At 37.8% G+C, this 21638-nt stretch overlaps 1 protein-coding gene across 1 annotated transcript in view; it reads left to right on the plus strand.

Moving 5' to 3' along the window:
* The window catches only part of LOC108571551 (glutaredoxin domain-containing cysteine-rich protein CG31559-like), a 59657-nt gene that overhangs the window by 21509 nt on the left and 16510 nt on the right, over positions 1 to 21638 (plus strand). The window contains exon 3 of the mRNA XM_017933617.1: positions 13270 to 13503. Within this exon, the coding sequence (XP_017789106.1) occupies positions 13270 to 13503 (234 nt within the window). The remainder of the gene's footprint in view (positions 1 to 13269; positions 13504 to 21638) is intronic.

A 21638-nucleotide genomic window follows, 5' to 3' on the forward strand; every position in this document is an offset into this window, starting at 1 on the left:
AAGATATCTTATTTTTTAGCAAAACTGAATTTTTTGCAAAATATTTGGTAAAGCTGTTTCATTTTCACGATTAAACGCAATATGAATTTAATATGAAACGAAACTTATAAAATGTAGAATAATAGTCCAGGACACGTCATAGAAAATTAACAACTAAATAAATAAAAAAACGTTGAATCTTATTTTTTTTTTTTTTGGTAAAATTGAATTTTGCAAAATATTCCCTAAATCTGTTTGATCTTCACGATTAAACGCAATATGGATTTTAATTCCCTTCCTTTCTCCCGTTTTCAGCCGGAATCTGTGCTTTATACCAGAATCAGCTATTATAATAATAGTCGATTCTCCTTTGATTTACTTTTACTTGTTACGGTAGACGGATGAAATACAATCGCAAGCACGATAATTATCTTCTACCTGCATTGAAGATTATCCTTCGATATTAATTTAGCGATAACCATTTTAGAATCGACGTACATAACCCATAGAAAGTGAATTTTCAGTCTCAATACTTTCTAACATTTCATTTCATTCGAGACGCGTGTGTGTATGCATTGTTGCGTTTTTATGTAAACATTGTTGAAAACGAAATTCGAGATGCTAAATTTAACCCCGCCGTGAATTATCGAACAGCTTTCTCAACAATGTAGAAAATTTTCGATGAATTATGGAACTTCTACGTGTGCAGATTTTCGCTGCACAATGGAAAGTTATATTTAAAGTATAAATTCCACTTCAGGGTCGAATTTAATGCATGAAAAATTTAACGTAATATTTTTATACAAGCTCCTTTAACCGGCAGAATTTTCCTCACCGGTAAACACAATAATCCATAATCTTCCGTGAATCCGTTTCAGCGTATCTGATAGAAAGATCTATTCAAAGTATGTATTCAATTTCAAGGACACGTTTAATGCAGAAAAAATTTAATGTAACATTTTTATACAAGCTCCTTTAATCCGTAGAATTTTCCTCACCGGTAAACATAATAATCCATAATCTTCGGCGAATCCGTTTCAATATTATCTTTCTAATAAAAAGATCCAGTATCTCGAATATCGCTTTCCAAGAAGAAAGAATTGTGCATCTTACAAAGTTTTAAATTCCAAGAATCTTCTGTAACTTCGATCACTGTTATCTTCATTTTTAAGTTCATTTCAGTGTTGTGGTATCGCGAGAGTCATAGATAAAACAGTATCTATTGTACGATTAACTGTATTGTTGTGGCATTGGCAGATAGCTAGCGTCTAGTTTATAAGTGATCATCCAGGTCAAGCTGCATTCGTCGCGTCACGCGGAAGGATGGGTGACCGCCGAAAAATAAAAGTTCCGATTCTCTTCTTTCTTCCGTTTGACATTTTTCCGGGGTGAATTTTTCTGAGAATATTCAGGGATCGATGTGAAGTGCTTTTCCGGAGTGAAATTGTGGGATACTTTCTCGAAAAGTTTTCTTTCCCTCTATTATTGTATAATTCCGCTTTAAGTTAAAACGACAAAATGTTTCTACATATATCTCTTCTTCTAAACAACGCTAATTATTTCTGTATAACACGCTTCCTTCAGTTCTTTCACGATTACAATAATTAAACGAAGAAAATTCTTCTGGATCTTCCCTAGTTTAGTTACATTCATAATTAAAATGTGTCTCCTTAATTAATTCCCTAATCTTATATTCTTCCTCTCCAATTCAGAACGCGATAACACGTCCCCACAGCGCTTCACTTTTCGCATCGTGCAAGCACATTCCAGAACGTTATGCGAATATCTTGCAAAGCAGAAAGTATATTTCACTGATTCCACGATTATTTCGAGCAGTAAAGTAAAGCAGAAACTTCTTTAATGGTATATCTAAGAGGGAGAACGAGCCAAGAGTATTTTTAATTAGTTAGGTTCGTTAGCCTCGCTGGTTTACGGGATCACGGTTCAACGTCAATGAACTTTACCTCGGGAGAGGCTTACCGTGGTCGGTGGATCGTTGTGAGAAATCGACGCTTTTGGCTGATTCGGAAATTAGCACGGCGACTACGAGCCAATCTACGCTTCGAATAATGAGCAGTGAAAGCCTGTCGTTGGAAATTCATCAAAACGAGGCTGGCTTCGTTAAACGGGAGACAGGTTGGAAAGAACGGCTTCATGTATATTAATTCGATGTAAGTGAAATAGGGATCGCGTCTGCTCGACGACAGAATCGTTAATCGGAACGACATTGACGAAGATCGATGGATAATTCCTTTTTGGCGCCATTGAAAACGCAATGTTTCACCGCGAAAATCGTTCCTTTTCACGAATATACTGGATATCCTTTTTTTCTTTTTATCGGACTCGGTAGAATATCTCGGAAGGAACTCAAGCTATTGAAAAAATGTTCTTACAAAAGTTGTTTTGTGTGGTGTCGTCGTGTTGTATAAATAGTTTTTTTTTTTTTAGGGTGAAGTAGTGGGGGAAATTTCGGGGTCAAGTTTATTATGGAAAGATTAAGATTGGGGCGTTCTCAAGATTCTGTCTTATCTTAGGTAGAATGATAAAATCAAAATTGATACTTGCTATTAATTGAAATTTCTTTTATATTCTATTAATGCAGTTGTTTAAAATTTTATTACGAGCGTGACAAATATTCATTTATTTTATTGCAACATGAAATATTATTTATTTCAGAATTGAAAAAAATCATGTATTGTGTACAATTAAAAATGTGATATCAAGTAAAAATTTGAATATGTATTATGTTAAATGCACTGAAAATTTTTCCATAAAATTTTCTCACTTCAATATAACAGTCGTAAACAAATTAATGCAAAAGATGGTAAAATTTTCGCGGTCGAATTTTTTCAAATCATTATGTATGTATTCAAAAATGTTTCACCTTTCTTTTGAAGCACCCTGTAAAATAGCTTACAACCCTCCTGCTGATTACTTTCATTTAAAACAATTTTTCGTTACACTTCAGTAATTTTGTGTGAAACACCCTGTACACAGCAGTGTTCATAACTGTTACGAAATTTCAATTTGTCGCGTTGATTGGTCGGCAACGGGCGAAACGAGCGGGCGAGTCAGGCCCCGCGAAATGCAAAATTTCCCGTCCGTGAATAGGTCTAACGACACGTTATTTACCGTTTTTACGAATCGCGAAGGAATGCGCTCTGCTGCGACGTCTGGAAACTTTCTAACCACGTCGGGGAAAGATGGGAACGAGTCTTCTTTCACAGAACACGCGAAAAAGCTAATCTTCGTCGAGAGCAAACGGTTCACCTAACCCTGCGGTGTCACAGTTTAAAAGAAATTAAACCGACTAATGGTGAGAAATAATTCAAGTTTCTTCTCAACTGTCCTAATCAACCTCTTCTCCGCTGTAATCTTACTATTAATTCAGGTTTAGTTTTCGTTCGTTAGCTCGTTCATTTGCGACGAATGTCTCTCAAAGTATAATTCTACATTTAGGTTAATCACGACAACTGTCAATTGGACTTTCATTACAAATATAGCGAACCATCGATTTCAGTAAATCGGTACAAAAAAAAGAAGTTCTTAATTGAAACATTTAATTGGACGAAATAACGTTTGCGAATTTACCGATGGAAGTAGAATTATTTCTTCTCGTCTAGATCGACGCAAGATTGCGCACACATGGCTTCTAAGTTTCAGAAAATTGAAAAAGACATTAAAGGGGGACGTTTACCGCTCCAGTATATTCTGCACTAATTGAATCGTTTGAATTTATACTTCATTATATAAGTACATTACGCGAGCTAATGACTGTAACGACTCGCGAAAAGAGCATGAAATGAATTCGAATGATATTTTCCAGCGTGACTCAATCTTCTTCTATCAGTAATTTACACTCACGCAAACTCTCCTATTTCCTTTTCAAATTCTGAATTTGCTAAATTCGCTAAATTTGCCAATCTTCGATCGTTCCATTCTTATTCAAATTTCCCGCCTCTTTTCACGACACCCGCGAAACCGCGAAATTCGTCATTTTTCTCACCGAAATTATTTATCAGTAATTCACACTCACGCAACCTCTTCTATTTCCTTTTCCATTCCTGAATTTAACTAAATTCGCTAAATTTACCAATCGCGCTAAATCTACTCTTCGATCGTTCCATTCTCATTCAAATTTCCCGCCTCTTTTCTCGACACCCGCGAAACCGCGAAATTCGTCATTTTTCTCACCGAAATTATTTTCCATTGAGTACCTACTAAGAATCAAAGCGAAGGCGAAGAGAGAAGCTTTCTCTTTTGCTGAAAGGAAGAGAAAAAAAGAATTTCTGTCACCGAATTCCGGCGAACGTTATCAGTCTGTCGCCAAGCGTTCCGGAGGAACGTTTTTCGAGTGAATTATTTAGCGGATCGAGGTCCTGGCCCGATTCCTTCGCGGTACTGACACGCTTATTTTTCGAGCGTCTTTTCTTTTACCGAGAAATTTTCACTTCGCCATTTTAAGGCGAAAGTCGCGAACGCTAAACTGTTATTAGAGAAATGACAGAGTTCCACGCGAGCAATGGTTGCTCCGCACTAAATTGCCAGGTCCTGATGTGCATTTCCGTCGAACCAATTGTGGCTGTGTCGAGGAAAGAAAACGGGAACTGGAAATAGAAAGGACTGTTACATTCAATGGACTGACGGTTTGCTTTTTTTTTTCAGTTGAAGTTATGTAAATTAATTACATTCTTCGCGAATGACAAGTCTGAGGCTTCCTCTTTTTCGCCAGTTTTATTGTTACCGTTCAGAAACTCCTTTCACGATTCCATTTCAACGCGTTAGCCGTCTTTGAATAACAATCTTATACACTTTTACGAACTCTTTTTACGTAAATGAGGAAATTAATGCATCGTATTCGTTCTTTATTTAAGAGAACCGTCCTTTATTTCACTGCTACGTCCTTTAGATTTATTTGTACTTTTCTAAAATGGCCATTTTTTCTTTAATCTTGTATTTTGAAATAGTAAATTGAACTATTTCGTGAAAATTCGTGTGTTAAAAGTTATGCCACCAGTGAAAGATCGAAGGCCGACAAAATGGCGAATTCTACCAACTTAGATAAGTTGAAATTTTTAAATACTTCGCAGATAAAGTTGTGTCTTTCGAAAACATTTTGAAAATCCTTGAATTTTGCTTATTATCTTCATTAGTGAACAATTTGTAGACCAACGAAAAGACCCAATTAAAAATCGAAACACCGAAAGCATACATTTTTACCAAATGCAATTCTCACATGAATTTTTAAAACACAAACCAGGTTTATCGAAAAAAGTTCATTCTTCTGAAAAGTGTCGAAATTAATTTTTTTTTGAATACGAAACAATTTCTGATTCGTCCTTTACTTTCTCCAAAAAGCTATGGTCACCGGACATATGACTTAAGAACGTAAGACCAATTAGCACCTTCCGAAAAGAAATAAATAAGTCTTCCAGTTTGCAACTTTCTGACTTCGCTTTCTCACGTTCCTCATTTTCTCTCGAACTTTTTAATCACCTTTCAAATTACGCTAATAATTCACGTTTGACGAGCTAGCAATGTGCCATTTTGTTTCCAAATTAAAATGGAATTTTAGAAATTCCAATTTAACAAAATGTGCATGCACGCAACATTTTCGATCGCAACCTGCATACAGAAAGGATCATCTCGGTAACGAAGATGGACGAATTGCAATTCGGTTTTCGATTAAATCGACTAAACGAGAACCGATCAGCGATTTTACGAACCCGTCACGTTTTGCCAAACGTATTTTTTTTCCCTTTCTAAAATATGAAAACTGCGAACGGCGTGCCGAGGAGACGTCGCAATCCTCGCAGAAAATTCCAGTCACCGCTCGATCTCGCGCAGAAACCGTCATCCAGCTCGCGGTGAAATCGTCGTTGATGTCATTTGTCCGCGGCGTAGCATCCACCGATCCCTCCATTCGCATAATTAATCGTCGATCTTTGTTCTGCGGCAGAAAGCGGGCTTTGTTCGATCCCCTGCGCCCGTTTTATTCTCACGAGAAAACGAACGCGGTTTTTTATCGGTCCGTTTGATTTATCGCGACGATGTCGAAGAAGCATTCGCCGCCGTTTAATTCCTTGTAAACGCTCGAGCGTACAGCCTCGGCGGAAAATTAGTGTACCTTTCGTAAGTGTGCGATTTATTTAATAGTTATCGAGTAGAGAGAACTTCCGTGGTGCAACAGATGGGAAAATTGATGACAGAATTTCTGTGGTGCAAAGGATGGGAAAATCAATGACAGAAAATAGGTGTGAAATGTGAAAATTTTTGAGGAAAAAATTTTGCATACGATACTTAAAGTGAGAGACTGTAATTAACCCTAATGAAGATCTGACTACAGGACGTTAAAGACTCCATCTTATTTTTCAAAAATGAATAAAAAACGTAGAATAAAATTGTATCGTACAAGGCTTAGTTTTCGGGAAAATCGAGTTTGCAACTCCGTTGGGTATGTTTGCACTTACATTTCTTCATTTTCGCACAGAGAATCACCTGCCCGATTGTACGATACTTTCGACCGCACCTCGTATGTATAATACTTTCACATTATCTACGAATCGCGTGAACAACGAATTTATCGCAGACACCCTAGACAAGATAAGAAAAAAAAATTGGTCAAATTACACAGCTCGCATTTTAATTTATCAACCAGGCTAGTCGTGAGAGACGAGTCTTTCGTGACTGTACCGTCGGTTACGCGAAACAGAAAAAAAAACCAGAAACGTTAAAAAATTAATGTATTCCAGCAGCTGACGCGCATATGAAAATGTTGTCTAACGAGCGAATACAAAAAAAAAAGTCGGCGTGCTACGAGTGCATACGTTTTCGAGTTGACCTTTAGTTACGTGAAAGATATCGGGAACAAGAGAAAAGAAAAGAAGGTAGAATCGGAGAAATACACGCGGCTTCTGATGTGAGAATAAGCCGAGGAGAAACAGCTCGGAAGCAAAGTGGAAGAAGGACGAAGGACCGAGGAACAGAAATAGATATCCTTGCAGAAGTTTTCATACATTCCAGTGGATCCAGTTCATCGACATTAATAGTATGAGAGTGGAGAAGTTGCCTCGAAGGTTATCGCGATTGCCATTCCACGTCTTTCATAATTCCATATTCAGCACGGACGCGACTGCGTTTCAACCGCTTTCTTCACGCGAAGCCGCGCGAATCATAAACAGGTAGCGTCCATGGAAATAGGTCCTCGAGCTTCTAGCTGTGAAGAATGTTTATTTACGTAACCGAGAGAAAATAATAAAGTCATCTTTAACGCATTGCGGCTGGTGCTGAAAATTCTACCATGCGTGTTCTATAGAAAACACAATTCGAATGCAGTTATAATTTTTGAGGTCGATACGAAAGTCAAATTGGAAGGTCGACTCGATGCACTTGACTTGTGAGTCAAGTCGACCTTCGAATCAAGTCGTCCTTTGAGACAAGTTGACCTTTGAGACAAGTTCACCTCTGAGCCAAGTTGACCTTTGAATCAAGTTCACCTTTAAGTCAAGTCGAGTTCTAAGTCAATTGAGCCAAGTTGACCTCTGAGCCAAGTTGACCTTTGAATCATGTTGACTTTTGAGTCAAGTTGTCCTCTGAGCCAAGTTGACCTTTGAATCGTGTTGACTTTTGAGTCAAGTTGTCCTTTGAAACAAGTTGACCTTTGACTCAAGTTGACCTTTGACTCAAGTTGACCTTTGAATCAAGTTGACTTTGGAGTGAAGTCGTCCTTTGAACCAAGTTGACCTTTGACTCAAGTCGACTTTTAAGTCAAGTTGACATGTTGACTTTTGAGTCAAGTTGTCCTTTGAAACAAGTTGACCTTTGACTCAAGTTGACCTTTGAATCAAGTTGACTTTTGAGTGAAGTCGTCCTTTGAACCAAGTTGACCTTTGACTCAAGTCGACTTTTAAGTCAAGTTGACCTCTGAGTCTAGTTGATCTCTCAATCAAGTCGACCTCCGAGTCAAGTTGACTCCTGACTTCTGAGCCAGGTATCTTTCATATGGTACTCTTCTTTAGTAACAGTTCCCAACAGAAATTGTGCCACGTAATAAACTTTGACCATGGTTTTGCAACAAATCTTTGTTCTTGCAAATTGGCTTTCCTGTGTACCTCACATTGTCCCCGTTTAATTTCTCTATCATTCTTTCGTTGTTGTTATTATTTCATTTGCGTAACGCTCGATTTTATGCAATTAAAAAGACAAACAATGACAAGGATCGGTAGGAGCTTCTAATAATATAAATTTTCGTGCTGTGCAGTGTAATTATAGTTACCTGTATTTGTCACTTGAATGGAGGATCCTTGAGTCTTGGAATATTGCATGCCATTCATTGCAGGTTAATTAAATCAGTTTCATTTGCGGTATTCCATAACAGCTATTAAACGTTTCTTATGCCACGGTTATGCACGACAACATCTAGTGCCTTTATGAAAATATTTATATTGCACGTTATGTACGCTACCTATGTAACATTATTGAACCTATTTAAAAAAATCATCTGTCAACACGTCGTTAAATTTTTTACTCTCGCGTTACGTCACTAGTCATGCCTCAAAATTTACATTTTATAAATAATAAAGCGACACTTTCTTTTAAATAAATCACAGTTACATAATCTCCACTTTCGAAGTATACAACTTTTCGTTGCAGTACCCCAAAAAATCTGAAAAATGAAAAATGAAAATTTCGAAAAATGCAATTATTCATCGCTATGCTCGAAAAAATCTGAATTAACGAAAAATTAAAAATTTCGAAGAATGCAATTACTCATTGCTATACCCCAAAAAATCTGAAAATTTCGAAGAATACAATTATTCATCGCTATACCCCAAAAAATCTGAATTAATGGAAAACTGAAAATTTCGAGGAATACAATTATTCATCGCTATACCCTAAAAAAATCTGAATAATGGAAAACTGCAAATTTCGAAGAATGCAATTATTCCTTACTATACCCCAAAAAGTCTGAAAAATAAAAATTCTCCAAACTCTCTCCGACATAAACCAACAATAACATACACCAAATTATTTATCTCCACGACACCAGATATATCCCATAACACAAATGATCCACACACCATCCTCTCTACTAAACCTTTATTCCTACCCCTTCGATTCACCTCGACTCTTCCTCGCACCGTCCAGCAAATAAATCTCCAAGCGTCACGAGGGTATACATCGCGGTGCCCCGGCGTTATACGAGCGTTATTTGCCGTCTTAACGCGTCCTAACGATTCGTCGGTGCTAAATCATATAATTAGAGAGGCTCGCGCGGATTCAAGCTGGTTGTGGTGCAATCAGTCGAGAGCACATAACCGATGCGAATAGAAAAGAAACACGAGAGAGCCCCCATTGGCAGAATCCTACCGAGCATTCCTATGCAATTATAGTTTCCTTTTATCGCGTCGATCATACAGCTGGATCGTAGGGATCCGGTTTTACACCGCGAACGCGTAATGCGTGTTCATTAGCGGTCCCGTTGAAAGTGGCCACACTGGGAATTATAATATTCCACGGACGTGATCGATTTGCTCCTACTTCGTATCTCCATCGATAATACACACACACATACTTACGCAGCAGTGTAAATCGCGAGAATTCCGATTGAATTATTTCATTATTTCCCAACGAGGAACGGGAAGGTTGCGCGACCAACGTTTTGTTTACACGTTCCTCGCGACTACTAATTCAATTATCGCTTCCGCACGGTTTTCTAGATCGATTCACACGAGGATGTGGAGAATTTAAAGAACAAATTTTTCTTTCCTTTTTTTGTACGCTGTACACGAAAAACGTACCGAGAAATGCAAACGGTTTGTCGCCGTTTCTCGCGCGTAAACTAGCGCAGATAACTGCAGTCCCGATGTCCCGCTACGCGTTATGGGAAACCGGCGTATTTTCAACGAGCGATATTCAAAATATCTATATCGTGGATTCTTGCGTTGGATTATGTCGCGATGGAACGCTATGGTAACTGTATCAAGAATTATGGCGCGGTCAACCGGTACCGTACCGCCTGTGTATATACACGGTGGGTCGTTCATTGGCTGGACCAATTAACGGAGTTGCATTGAGAACGCGCAATTCGGCGGTGAAAAATCGTTTTTTGTGGGAGTAACGGAGAAAATTTAGTGACGATTCGGTGAATATTTTTATGGTAGATAAATTTAATGCTTCGAAATACAATTTCAGAATTTTTGCTGTTTTTCTTTGTTTTCACTGTATGTGTGACCAAATTTTTTTTCGTTCGTGAGAATGCAATTTTACGTTTTATTTGGAGAGGCAAGAATTGATAGTTTATATTAAAATATTGCTGGTAATAATGTAACAGTTGAATAATACAACAATAAACAAATAAAGTGTGACTTACAAAATGTAAATAAATGGATACGTAATTTCGAAGTCACATGGCGTAATGAAGAGTTAGGTTAGGTTAAATTAACTCATTTGATCTTTTTTTTCCTTGCTGTAAAATAAATGCTATTTAATTAACTTCGCGTAATATCTTATGCTAATACCACGCGCGAAACTATGTAGTATTTACTTTCATAAAACGCGTTTCGTTTATATTTTTAAACGCAACAACACTCCGCCCCGTTGCACCGCTTACGTAAGAGGTTTTTATATATAAATTTGTTTTCAACACTTGTTGGAAGTGAGCAGGTACATACGTACGAATACATGTGCACGAGGATAAATCGGTCCGCGTGTATTCTATGCAAATATTTCACCCTCCGCGACAAAAATATTCAAATTGCGCGCCGTTGTTGCAAGTAACGTTCGAAGTGTACGAGGCACGTTGGAAATCGTTTCTCGCGCTGCACTCGAGAATCGCAAATAACACCGCACACGCGGCTGAATTGCACGCGTTACGTGCCGCGGCCAATTTTCACGTCGTTTTGCCGAGTGAAAGGTAATTTAACAATATCACGGTCTCCGGTGTCTTTTCCTCCCCTTGGCGATGTGCCGACGTCTTCTTTCTTTTAGCATCGTCAGCACGTTCAGAGGAAGGTGTAAAAAAAAATAGTAGAAAGTGAATTTCAGCTGAAGCGTAGCTTTAACTTCGGTATTACGGTTAAAAAGTTAGCAGAAACAAACGTTCCCAGTTTATCCCATAAAACACCGATGTCGATATTTTATTCTTTGTTTCGGTAAAGATTAGGTTAATTGGTAAAGTATCTGTTCTTTTAGTACATCTACAATAACGCTGTCTAATCGTTTTGTTTTTACTGGAACAGCTAATAACTTGGTTTGCATCATTTTTCGGAGAATTTCTTTGAGGAAAACACTGTGAAGATTTTGCAAATATGTAACATTTCAGTTAACATTGTCTTACTTATGCAATCGTATGTGTATTGCAAATATCCTAACCTCACTATAACCTTCTCCTTTAAAATAACGTTGAAAATTCTTTGCACCTAACCTAACCTAAAAACACAGAATTTGCAGCGATACTTGTCGAAGTAACTTACCTCGATTCAGCTGTGTCAAATTCCACCGAGCAAAAAATAACACGGATTTTGTGAAAGATATATGCGAAGAAAGTACGTATCGGTAGAGACATCTGTAGGAACATTCCTCTCCATGATTTTCCACAAATCGTCCACCTGTCCGCTCGTTAGAGAACGTCTTTCATTCCACTTATGTAATATGCCATTTCTGCACGCGCCGTGTTCACATATTTCAATCCCCTTTCTGATTCTGCATATACATATCGCGTCGAGTGTCATTATCTCGTAACACCCACGTACCCGGCCTATACATGCCAACGTGAAGTCCATTACCTTCACTCGATCGTGCATTGTGAATGCAGCATATGTAAATAGAGTAGGTACACGATTGCCGGCAAGGTTGTAGAACGTATCGCGCGAATGGTTACGGTTTACGGGTTAATGAGATGAATTGTGTGATACAATGGACCGCCTACACACCATCGATAGACGTCCTTAGAATATCGACATCGACAAACGCGCGCGAATGCGAGCATCGATACTTGAATTACGCGCCATTTTTCACAGTGCAACCGCTATGGGAGCTGTTCCCTGTTACGTAAAACGCGATCGTTGACGCTATCGAAAAATTAACGTTATCGAATGTGAAAGTCAGTTCAGCTACAGTGTCCAGGAGGAATTTGAAGTTTAATTCTGTGTTATTGTGCATTTTGTGTGTGGAACGGTTAAGTGGAAAGTTGTGTGTTATAGCACGTGTGAAGTCAGTCGAGTGTTTTAGGTTATAAATTGTTTCACCGCGTGGTGATCCTCTCATTAAAAGGTATTTATGTATTTTCAATAGCGGTGATTTCGTATTATCTTAATGTTTTAGTGTAATTCTATTCATATAATTCTGTTCGCGAGAAATATAATCATAGAGTGTAACCGTAGTCGTTCTTGCAGGCAGTCATTAGTACTTAGAAATTGTTTCTTAGAGTTAGTAATTATAGCCTCGTGTAATATCTGAAGATCGCTACTCGTCAACAAATTACGGTTTTTTCTTACATTAGTAGAGAAAGCGTTAAGGAGTAAACCTTGCTATGCCATTTAACTACTTTGTAACACTGCCTCTTACCTTTTCTGTCTATGCTTGCGCGTCGACAATTTGCTTGGAAGATAGAAAACTGTAGAAATCTTCCTTTTTCTTAATTACACGCGCGAACTGTTGAAAAGTCGTGAAAGAGTGATTCCTTATTAATCCTATTAAAAAACGACGAAGAGAGAAAAATATTCAACTAATCTTACTAACAATAAATTCAAATTTCATCGCTTTCTTCACATTTTTAAATCAGCGAATCGAGATTTTCATAGAAATCTCCCTAGATGTCAAAGCTTATACCTCATTGGCCCAATTAATACGTCATTCGTTCGACAAACGAAAAATTCCAATAAGTCGATCCTCCAATCCGATCAATCGATTCTTTCCACTTTCCGCGAAAGACTCTCCTATCTTCGCGAGCATTTATTCTAACCGCAATTTCACGTCCGTTTTCTACCATCTCGCAAAGCGAACGAAGCCATCGAAATGGTACTTTCTCGTGGCGTTTGAGGCGAGGTGATTCAGTCGAAAGTTGCTTTGGCAGAACGCGACGGAGCGCAATCGTAACTCGATATTAAATTACAAGGGTTTCCATGCACGCTATAGGCTGTAATCACGTCGGAATATATTCTCGAGGACGAATCGTGAGAATAACCAAACTGGTGGTACGCGTTCGTACGATAAAATGACAAAGCGTGTTCGTCACGAACGACGTGTATCGATAGTGTCTAATTAGGTACCCCTTTTTCACTTTTGCAGGCGTACATAAAGAAGGAATTGGGAAAGGTGGTGGTTTACACGACGACGTCTGGGATCGTGAGGAAGACGTTCTACAATTGCAAGAAAGTGAAGCAAATTCTGAGGACGCACATAGTCAAATACGACGAGTTGGACCTGTTCGGTGACGCTGAGCTGCAAACGGAATTGAGAGACCGTTTGGGAACCACGTTGATACAGCTGCCGCAGCTTTTCATCGATGGACAGCATATTGGGGTATGTACATTTATATGCAATGTGGGTTAATTTTTTTGTTCCTAGCGAAACGAAGTTGAATTTAATTATAGAAAAATTTCTAAATTAAAGTATCTTCCTTTGCACATATTTTGCACGGGCATTAAGCCGAAAAATAATTTTATTCGCTTAATGAAAATTCCATTTTTGAAGACTGTCGCGTGCCACGTGGTGATCACGTGCCCCACGGGCCGTGTTAAATTATATTTATTTATGCGGGAAAAATTCCCATTAAATTACAAGAGATAAGTAAGTGATTTTGAGTAAAAATTAATTTTTCTTTTTTAATTCGTCGCGCATTACAGAGGTGTACGAATTTTCTTAAAACTTCTATAAGTTCGTGGAAGATTCAGATTTGATAAAAAAGTGCATATCCACGTTTTTACGTCAAATTGGCATTTATATGCAATTTACGTCAGCTTGAACGGATTAAGGGGATAGAATATCCGGTTATAAATGCGTATTTCCTCGTAGGCGCAAGTATCACTTTTAAAAAGCTAGAGTAGGCGCGAAAATGGCGTATAAATATTTTGCTGCCGAAGGTTGTAGGTAAATGGAAATGGGGAAAAAATGAAATGAACGAAATCGAAAGGTCGTAAAATGTAATTTGATAATGCCGGGGTACGGTGTCGAATGGGTTTGGTGTCAATTTGAAAAACTTAGCTCGCTTTAATAAAAGTATTTCATTAGAGGTATCGAATACCATGCTTACAGAGGTGCACCGTCTAACTTTCAACCGGATTTTTCAATTATATCGTTTAATTTCTTCACTTTCTCCAGGAACATTTTTTTTTTTTTTTTTTTTTTACAACACTTTCAATACGACAGAAATAAAATACCTCGCGATACGTGGATAAAAACATTGCAATAATAACATCGTTTCCTATAAACAGATTTTTGCTAAGCCCCTTTTTATGAAGGATCCATGATCAATGGAGTGTATGCATGCGGGAGATAAGGTCAAATGTGTATCTTGCCTTTGATGTTACACCCACATTTTACGATGCATCTTCGTGTGAACTACATTCGTACAAAAACGTGTTTATTACTGAAACATTACTGTTACCATTTTATCGTTCGGGTAAATCGTACAAAGTACCTTTAAAAATATGAAGAAAAGAAATTTTTGAAAGTCACACAAATATACACTTTTCGTGCAACTCTATATAGTTTCCAGTCAATTGCACGTATCCTGTTAGACGAGCAAGGTTAAATCGGTCCGCCCATCACTCTCGTTAATTCTGTCGCGGGTAATTATCGATGGTTATCGTAGCGGCCATTAGAACGTGCAACTAATCCACCGGAGTAATTGTTAGTATAAAATTTCACCGGTCGTCCGCGGGAGATCGTTTCTAGCCGGCACGTGTCTAGTTTAACCGCGATAAGGTGCACGTTTCGCGGTTATCAACTAACCAGCACGACGTTGAATAATGAAACGTGAGCATCTGCTTGTGACCACCTCGACGAGCTGCGTTCGACGCCCGTCAAACCGGCTGCTCCTTGCTTGTTATCGATTCTCTCGCCTAAGGCGAACCGTAATAATTTCTTTCCAATCACACATTATCCCTTTCTCCTATACAGGTTGATTCAAAGTTGCTACAAAGGATTTGGATTTCTTGGAAGATCGTTTACATCTTCATATTGGTACCATGTTTGTTACCGAATCACTTAATTTCTTTGAAATTAGACATTATCCCTTTTCCTTGTACAGGTTGATTCAAAATTGCCGCAAAGAATTTGGACTTTTTGGTAGATCATTCGGAAGACATCTTCCTATTGGCAGCACGTTTGTTATAGAGTTAGTTCATTTTTTTCGAATCACACGTTATTCCTTCCTCCTATACAGGTTGATTCAAAATTGCCGCAAAGAATTTGGACTTTTTGGTAGATCATTCGGAAGACATCTTCCTATTGGCAGCACGTTTGTTATAGAGTTAGTTCATTTTTTTCGAATCACACGTTATTCCTTCCTCCTATACAGGTTGATTCAAAATTGCCGCAAAGAATTTGGACTTTTTGGTAGATCATTCGGAAGACATCTTCCTATTGGCAGCACGTTTGTTATAGAGTTAGTTCATTTTTTTCGAATCACACGTTATTCCTTCCTCTTATACAGGTTGATTCAAAATTACTGTGAAAAATTTACATTGTTTGGAAGATCTGTGGCAGGTATCTTCACACTGGTAGCACGTTTATTGTGGATTCACTTCAGTTTCTTTCGTATCACACATTACTCCTTTCTTCTATACAGGTTGATTCAATATTGGTGCAAAGAATTTAGATCTTTAGGAAGATCGTTTGGAAGGCTTCTTTATATTGGTAGCACGTTTGGTATCGGTTCACTCAATTTCTTTCGAATAAAACATTATCCCTTTCCCCTATACAGGTTGATTCAAAATTACTGTGAGAAATTTATATTGTTTGGAAGATCAGTATTCACTCAATTTCTTTCGAATAAAACATTATCCCTTTCCCCTATACAGGTTGATTCAAAATTACTGTAAGAAATTTATATTGTTTGGAAGATCAGTGGCAGGTATCTTCACATTGGTAGCACGTTTATTGTCGATTCACTTCAGTTTCTTTCGTATCACACATTACTCCTTTCCCCTATACAGGTTGATTCAAAATTACTGTGAGAAATTTATATTGTTTGGAAGATCAGTGGCAGGTATCTTCACATTGGTAGCACATTTATTGTCGATTCACTTCAGTTACATTCGAATCGCACGTTATTCTTTTCTCCTATACAGGTTGATTCAAAATTATCGCTAAAATCTTTGATTGTTTGAAACCCAAATTTTAGTTCTGGATAATTGATGCATGCTTTCATTTCTTAAATCAAATTGATGATTGTACTATTCTGGTATATCGAGGCCACTGCCCATCGCATGTTATTCAACAATTTTCCAAAAAAAATTAGCAACTTTAACAATTTTTTATCACTGCAATCTATCGAACCAAAGTAAATTATTAATTCCAAACCAAATCTAGGTGTAACTAAATAAACGATCCGAACCTAACCTAACCTAAGAAATCAGTCAAAATTTTCACTCTCGTTTCTGAATCACCCTGTACACTTAAAATACACATATATGTCTCACGATCGACTCGCGATCTCGCGCGAATTTCTCGCAAGGCCGATGTCGCGTTGCGCAACGAACATGGAAGCGGAGCGTTCGAGAAAGCGGAGAGGACGCGACGGGAGAAATCAGCGTGAAATGTCAAAGATGAGCGACGAGCCAACGGTTGCGTTTCGAGTAGGCTCGTAACCGGAAATCTGCAGGCGACGCACGCTTGCACAATCGCCAAGCGAGAAAGCCTTTTGTACGTACCTACTGTGATACAGACTGTGTGTAAGTACACGCTTTTACCGTCCGTCTGTTCATCGATCAAAAGATTTCAAGAAGTTTCGAGGCTCCTTGGTTGCTTGCTGGTGTTCGTCCATTTACAACGGTTCTGCAATCCTGATTTCTTTCTTGCCACGTCAGACCGTGTTCCCCAGTCGAGCGTGCCTCTTGATACTTTTTGCGATTGATCGACGGTTCGTGAAGGTTCCACGACAATTTTACGTCGAACGGGATATTTTTTAAAAGAAATTTCTTGAAAGTGTTAGCGTGATATACGTACATCGTTTTGGGGGTAACTTTCGTGCCATTTTTGTGATCGATCGAGAAGGTTCCGCGACAATTTTACGTCGAACGGAATTTTTCAGCGGAAATATGGTGTTTTAAACATTGGTATAATGTGTTAGCGCGGTATATTATGTTGCTGGGTGTCATTGAAAGTATAATCTAGGTGGTGTAGAGGATATGTAAATGGCGGATGTGGGAGGGAAATTAGAAGTGGAAGGAAGGAATAAATGTGACTGTATAATATTGCTCAATATTTCGTGTTTCTTAACGTGTATACCGGCATAGTTCGCGTTGAATTGCTTGTTCAGAGAAGGGAATTAAAAGTGGTTTTTCGCCTTTCGAGAATTAATAGACGTACAGGATATTATGTAACTGCAATGTTTTTAAAAGACAGATTTTGTATTTTTTATCATTATGTTGAGTTTCTCTTTTGATAGTTCGAAAGCGAAAGTGCTGCGTACGCAAATTTCTGTTTTCGAACTTGTGGAATTGTGTTCCAGAAGTAGTGAAATTTGCTTCATCTGCATTTATATCTACATATGCAGAAAGATAATCAATCTTTTCTTTCAATTATTCATCATACTATACACTTGGAACAAATTTAACTTTTCGACAATTAAACTTAATTGAGCAACTGCAAAGAAATTTTGAATGCAACTGTAGGAGAGATCAGGCACAACTGAAAAAACAAACAAATTGTCTTTTAAAAGTCAATTGCAAATAATAAAATTACTATGAGTATAAAAATCATGAGAATTATTTTCTTAAAGAAATAATCACATTGTCTCTTAAAAATCAATTGAAAATAATAAAATTACCGAGTATAAAAATCACGAGAATTACTTTCTTAAAAAAAATAATCGTATTGTCTCTTAAATATCAATCGTAAATAATAAAATTCCCACGATGTTACAAATCACGAGAATTATTTGCTTAGAAAAATAATCGTATTGTCTTTCAAAAGTCAATCGTAATAATAAAATTACCATAAGTTTCCAAATCACGAGAATTATTTTCTTAAAAAAATAATCGTATTGTCTTTTAAAAATCAATTGAAAATAATAAAATTACCGAGTTCAAAAATCGCGAGAATTATTTTTTTAAAAAAAGTGTCAAAGCGAAACACTTATATTTGTCCAATTGTGTCTCGAGCTCTCCTCCGCTTTCCACCTAGAGACATAAAAAATGATTACATATTTCCCAATGGAAACGCGCCGTTACAGCACACTCCACACCAGCAGGGATCAATTCTGACGCGGTGAACGCGCGATAACAAAAGTAAAACCATAATGGGAATTCTTCGTGAATATCGTGAACATAAGCACGCGAGTGCCTCGTGTATACAGTTAGGTTTTCGGTTTCGGTGCTGCCTCCAGCGGAACAGGTCATTTCGCCATTTTTTTTTTTTCCTTCGGGCGCGTTCTCAATGGTCCTTTTGCTAGCGACGGTCGATTATTATACGCGTCACATGCTGCTTTTCTGCTACGTTTACGACGATACTTTTACTCGCTTTACCGGTCGAGTGCGCGAAGAAAGTTTCGCGTGGAATCGCCTCGATTTGCGCGCCTCGGTTGCTCGCGCGGAAAATCATTTTCATAAAAGACCGTCGAAGGGAACGTGTAATAGTCGGTCGAAGAGGTTCTGGGCTTCGTGATTTATTTTTGTGGAAATGAGTGATTAAGTGGCGGGAATGTAATGGTAATTATACATTTGTGATAATTCGTCGACTTTGTATTTTTCAATAAGGGAGTTATTGCAATGGAAAATGAGGAAGTCAGATTTTTCTATTTTCATTTGCATAAATTTGACTTGAATAATTGGGAACAGAAGAATATTACTGTTGTTTAATTTATTACACTATTTTCACATGTGAATTTCTATTAAAAAGTTCCTAAATGAAATCTCATTACTTCTGGCATTCAAATTTCCCGCCTATTTTGCGCCATAGACTAGCAGCATACCAAGATAGGAAAACATAAATCAAAATAGCGAAAAATGAATCAAAATGACGAAAAATTAATCAGAATAGCGAAAAATAAATCAAAATAGCGAAGAATAAATACCGAGATAGCAAAAATTAATCAAATTTATGAAATCAGTAGTCTGCCGACTACACTTTTAACGAAGACGAAGGAGCAAAGCTAGAAATTATAACGAGCGAACGAGACTTCGGTACACTGCACAGATAATAATTTACCTTCCGTTTTCGAAAAATCTGGCTCCTCTCGTTGAAACCTCTAAAAAAAGCACACGTTTCTAGAGCGTCGATTTCGCGAAAACAACCTTCGAAATGCTTAATGCCCATTTGAAAGGAAACAAACAAACGAGCTATTACATGTCCTGTAATTAGACGCATGCTTCGACGTTGGTACGACGTGCAATTACCGCGGCAAACGCTAATATATTGCATCACACGGGGAGGCTGGAGAAATTCCGAAGAAATTGCAGCATTCCCGATCGTACGAACGCGGTTTTAGATCGCGAAGTTACGCAAGTTCGGAGGAAGTTGAACGTTGTATCGCGGCCACATTCGAAAAGGAACAGCATAATCGGATTGGAAGTTTGTTGCCGTTACCTTGCCCTAATTAACGTCGCATAATAGGAGCTGTTTAATTAATGCTAGGCGTGCCTTCGCTACCGAACGTCGGTTAACGGAAACGAACGATAACGGAATATTCATTGTGTGTGTGTACAGTATGAGTCGCAAAAATTCCATTGATCGAATTTCATAATTTTAAGTGACGATATAATGGCAAGTAAGTGTTGTTTAATCCTTGGACTCTTTGGAGTAAAGCGTACCACTGTGTATGGCCGAGTTATAGGCTTAATAGTTATTATGTATAGTCGGTGGAAGCGATGTAATGAAATGGTAAAATCGGTCAGGTGTCGAAGTGCATTTAAACGAAACAAGTGCACTTTTTCCAAACTATTTTCTTTTATCTTCCATATTGTGTTATTCTTTCTGTTATGGCGAACAGAAGTAAGTTACAGCATTATAAATAATAGGACATTTAAAATAATTAAATATAAAAGGAAGACAGAGTTGACCTTATTTGGCACGTCAAGTTGAGAAAAGTGTGAGCGTTAAGGGGTTAATTTACGACCTCGCCGTATTGATTTCATCGACTATACGAAGCTTGTTGACGAGTTAAGTTACCATTAATTCAATGTTCAACATTTTGCGTTTTATATTTGCAAAATAAGCAATATATGTAAATATAAACGTAGCATCCAGGTTGTTCGATTACTATATATTACTGCAGCTTCGATTACTGTTGAGTGCTTGTAAATAGATGCTGACGGTATAGTCGGAGGAAGAAATGTAGCAAACTCATTTTTGTTTTTATCGAAACTGAATTAAAATTGAAATATACTTCATACTGTTTGAAATTTTGTGCACTTATCTTTTCAGATTTTTGTAAATTCGTTTAGTAAACATTGACCGATTTTAAGACCTCCGTACATTTCTTCTACCGACTATACCCACGCAGTGAATATTTTCTGAAGATCCGAAGATCGACGTAATCTTTCACTTATTTATTCCTACCTAAAATTTCGGTTGACATGGAAAGTGTGAACGTGCCACCCTGTATACCAGAGGTCACGCGAACGAAGAATAATTTTCGAATATTCGAAAAAAGTCGGCTGATTGTCGGCGATTTCATTTGTTGGGGGGGAACACTTTCATAATGGAAACGCGACACAATTACGCGAATTGCGGCGCGCGAGTCAGATAGATATATTTCACTGGACAAGGAAAGGGCAAATCACTTTGTGCTCCTCTCGCTTTGTGCGGTGCGTTCCTCTTGCTTTTTGCGAATGAAATCGCCGGTGAAACTCGGGAAGTTCGAAAGAAAATTTTCGTAGAAAATTGTGGAAGTTGAATGTCTGACAGAGGAAGGGAAAATATAGTTTACGATAGATGGAGATCTATTCGGGGAATTAACAGTTTCACGAGTATCAACGATTCTCGCGATAACGAAGTAACTTGTTACGAGATTTTATTATATTTACGGAAATGTTTTTAAATGAATTTAAGGGCATCTTCTCACCATTTTTTCTCTTCTCATTATTGTTTCCGCGTTGTTGCTGAGAACAATATGGTCTTTCTCACATAATATTTTCATTGCTAATGCGTGGCATGAAGTCATAAAATTATAAAATTGGATATTTTTGTGCAAATTCTTGGACATGTTCGAACAAAATTAATTTCCGCTACGTTTCATACAATTCACATTATGAATTTTTGTTTTAATAAGAATTTTTCAAAGGTCTTTCGTAGAAAAGCGAAAGAAGCGAAAGTGAAAACGGAATGCAGCTTAAGAATCATAAAATGAAATTACCTCAGGCTTAATGACAGCAAAGTTGACCCTCACCTTTTCAGCGTTATAACATTTTGCCGCACACTTTGCATTTTCTATCATCTCGCCATGGGTGTACCGAAGAAATTATCAACCATAACTATCTTCCTCGGTTATTTCC

The sequence above is a fragment of the Habropoda laboriosa genome, unplaced genomic scaffold (genome assembly GCF_001263275.1).
Source record: "Habropoda laboriosa isolate 0110345459 unplaced genomic scaffold, ASM126327v1 scaffold40, whole genome shotgun sequence".
In the NCBI taxonomy this organism is placed as follows: Eukaryota; Metazoa; Arthropoda; class Insecta; order Hymenoptera; family Apidae; genus Habropoda; species Habropoda laboriosa.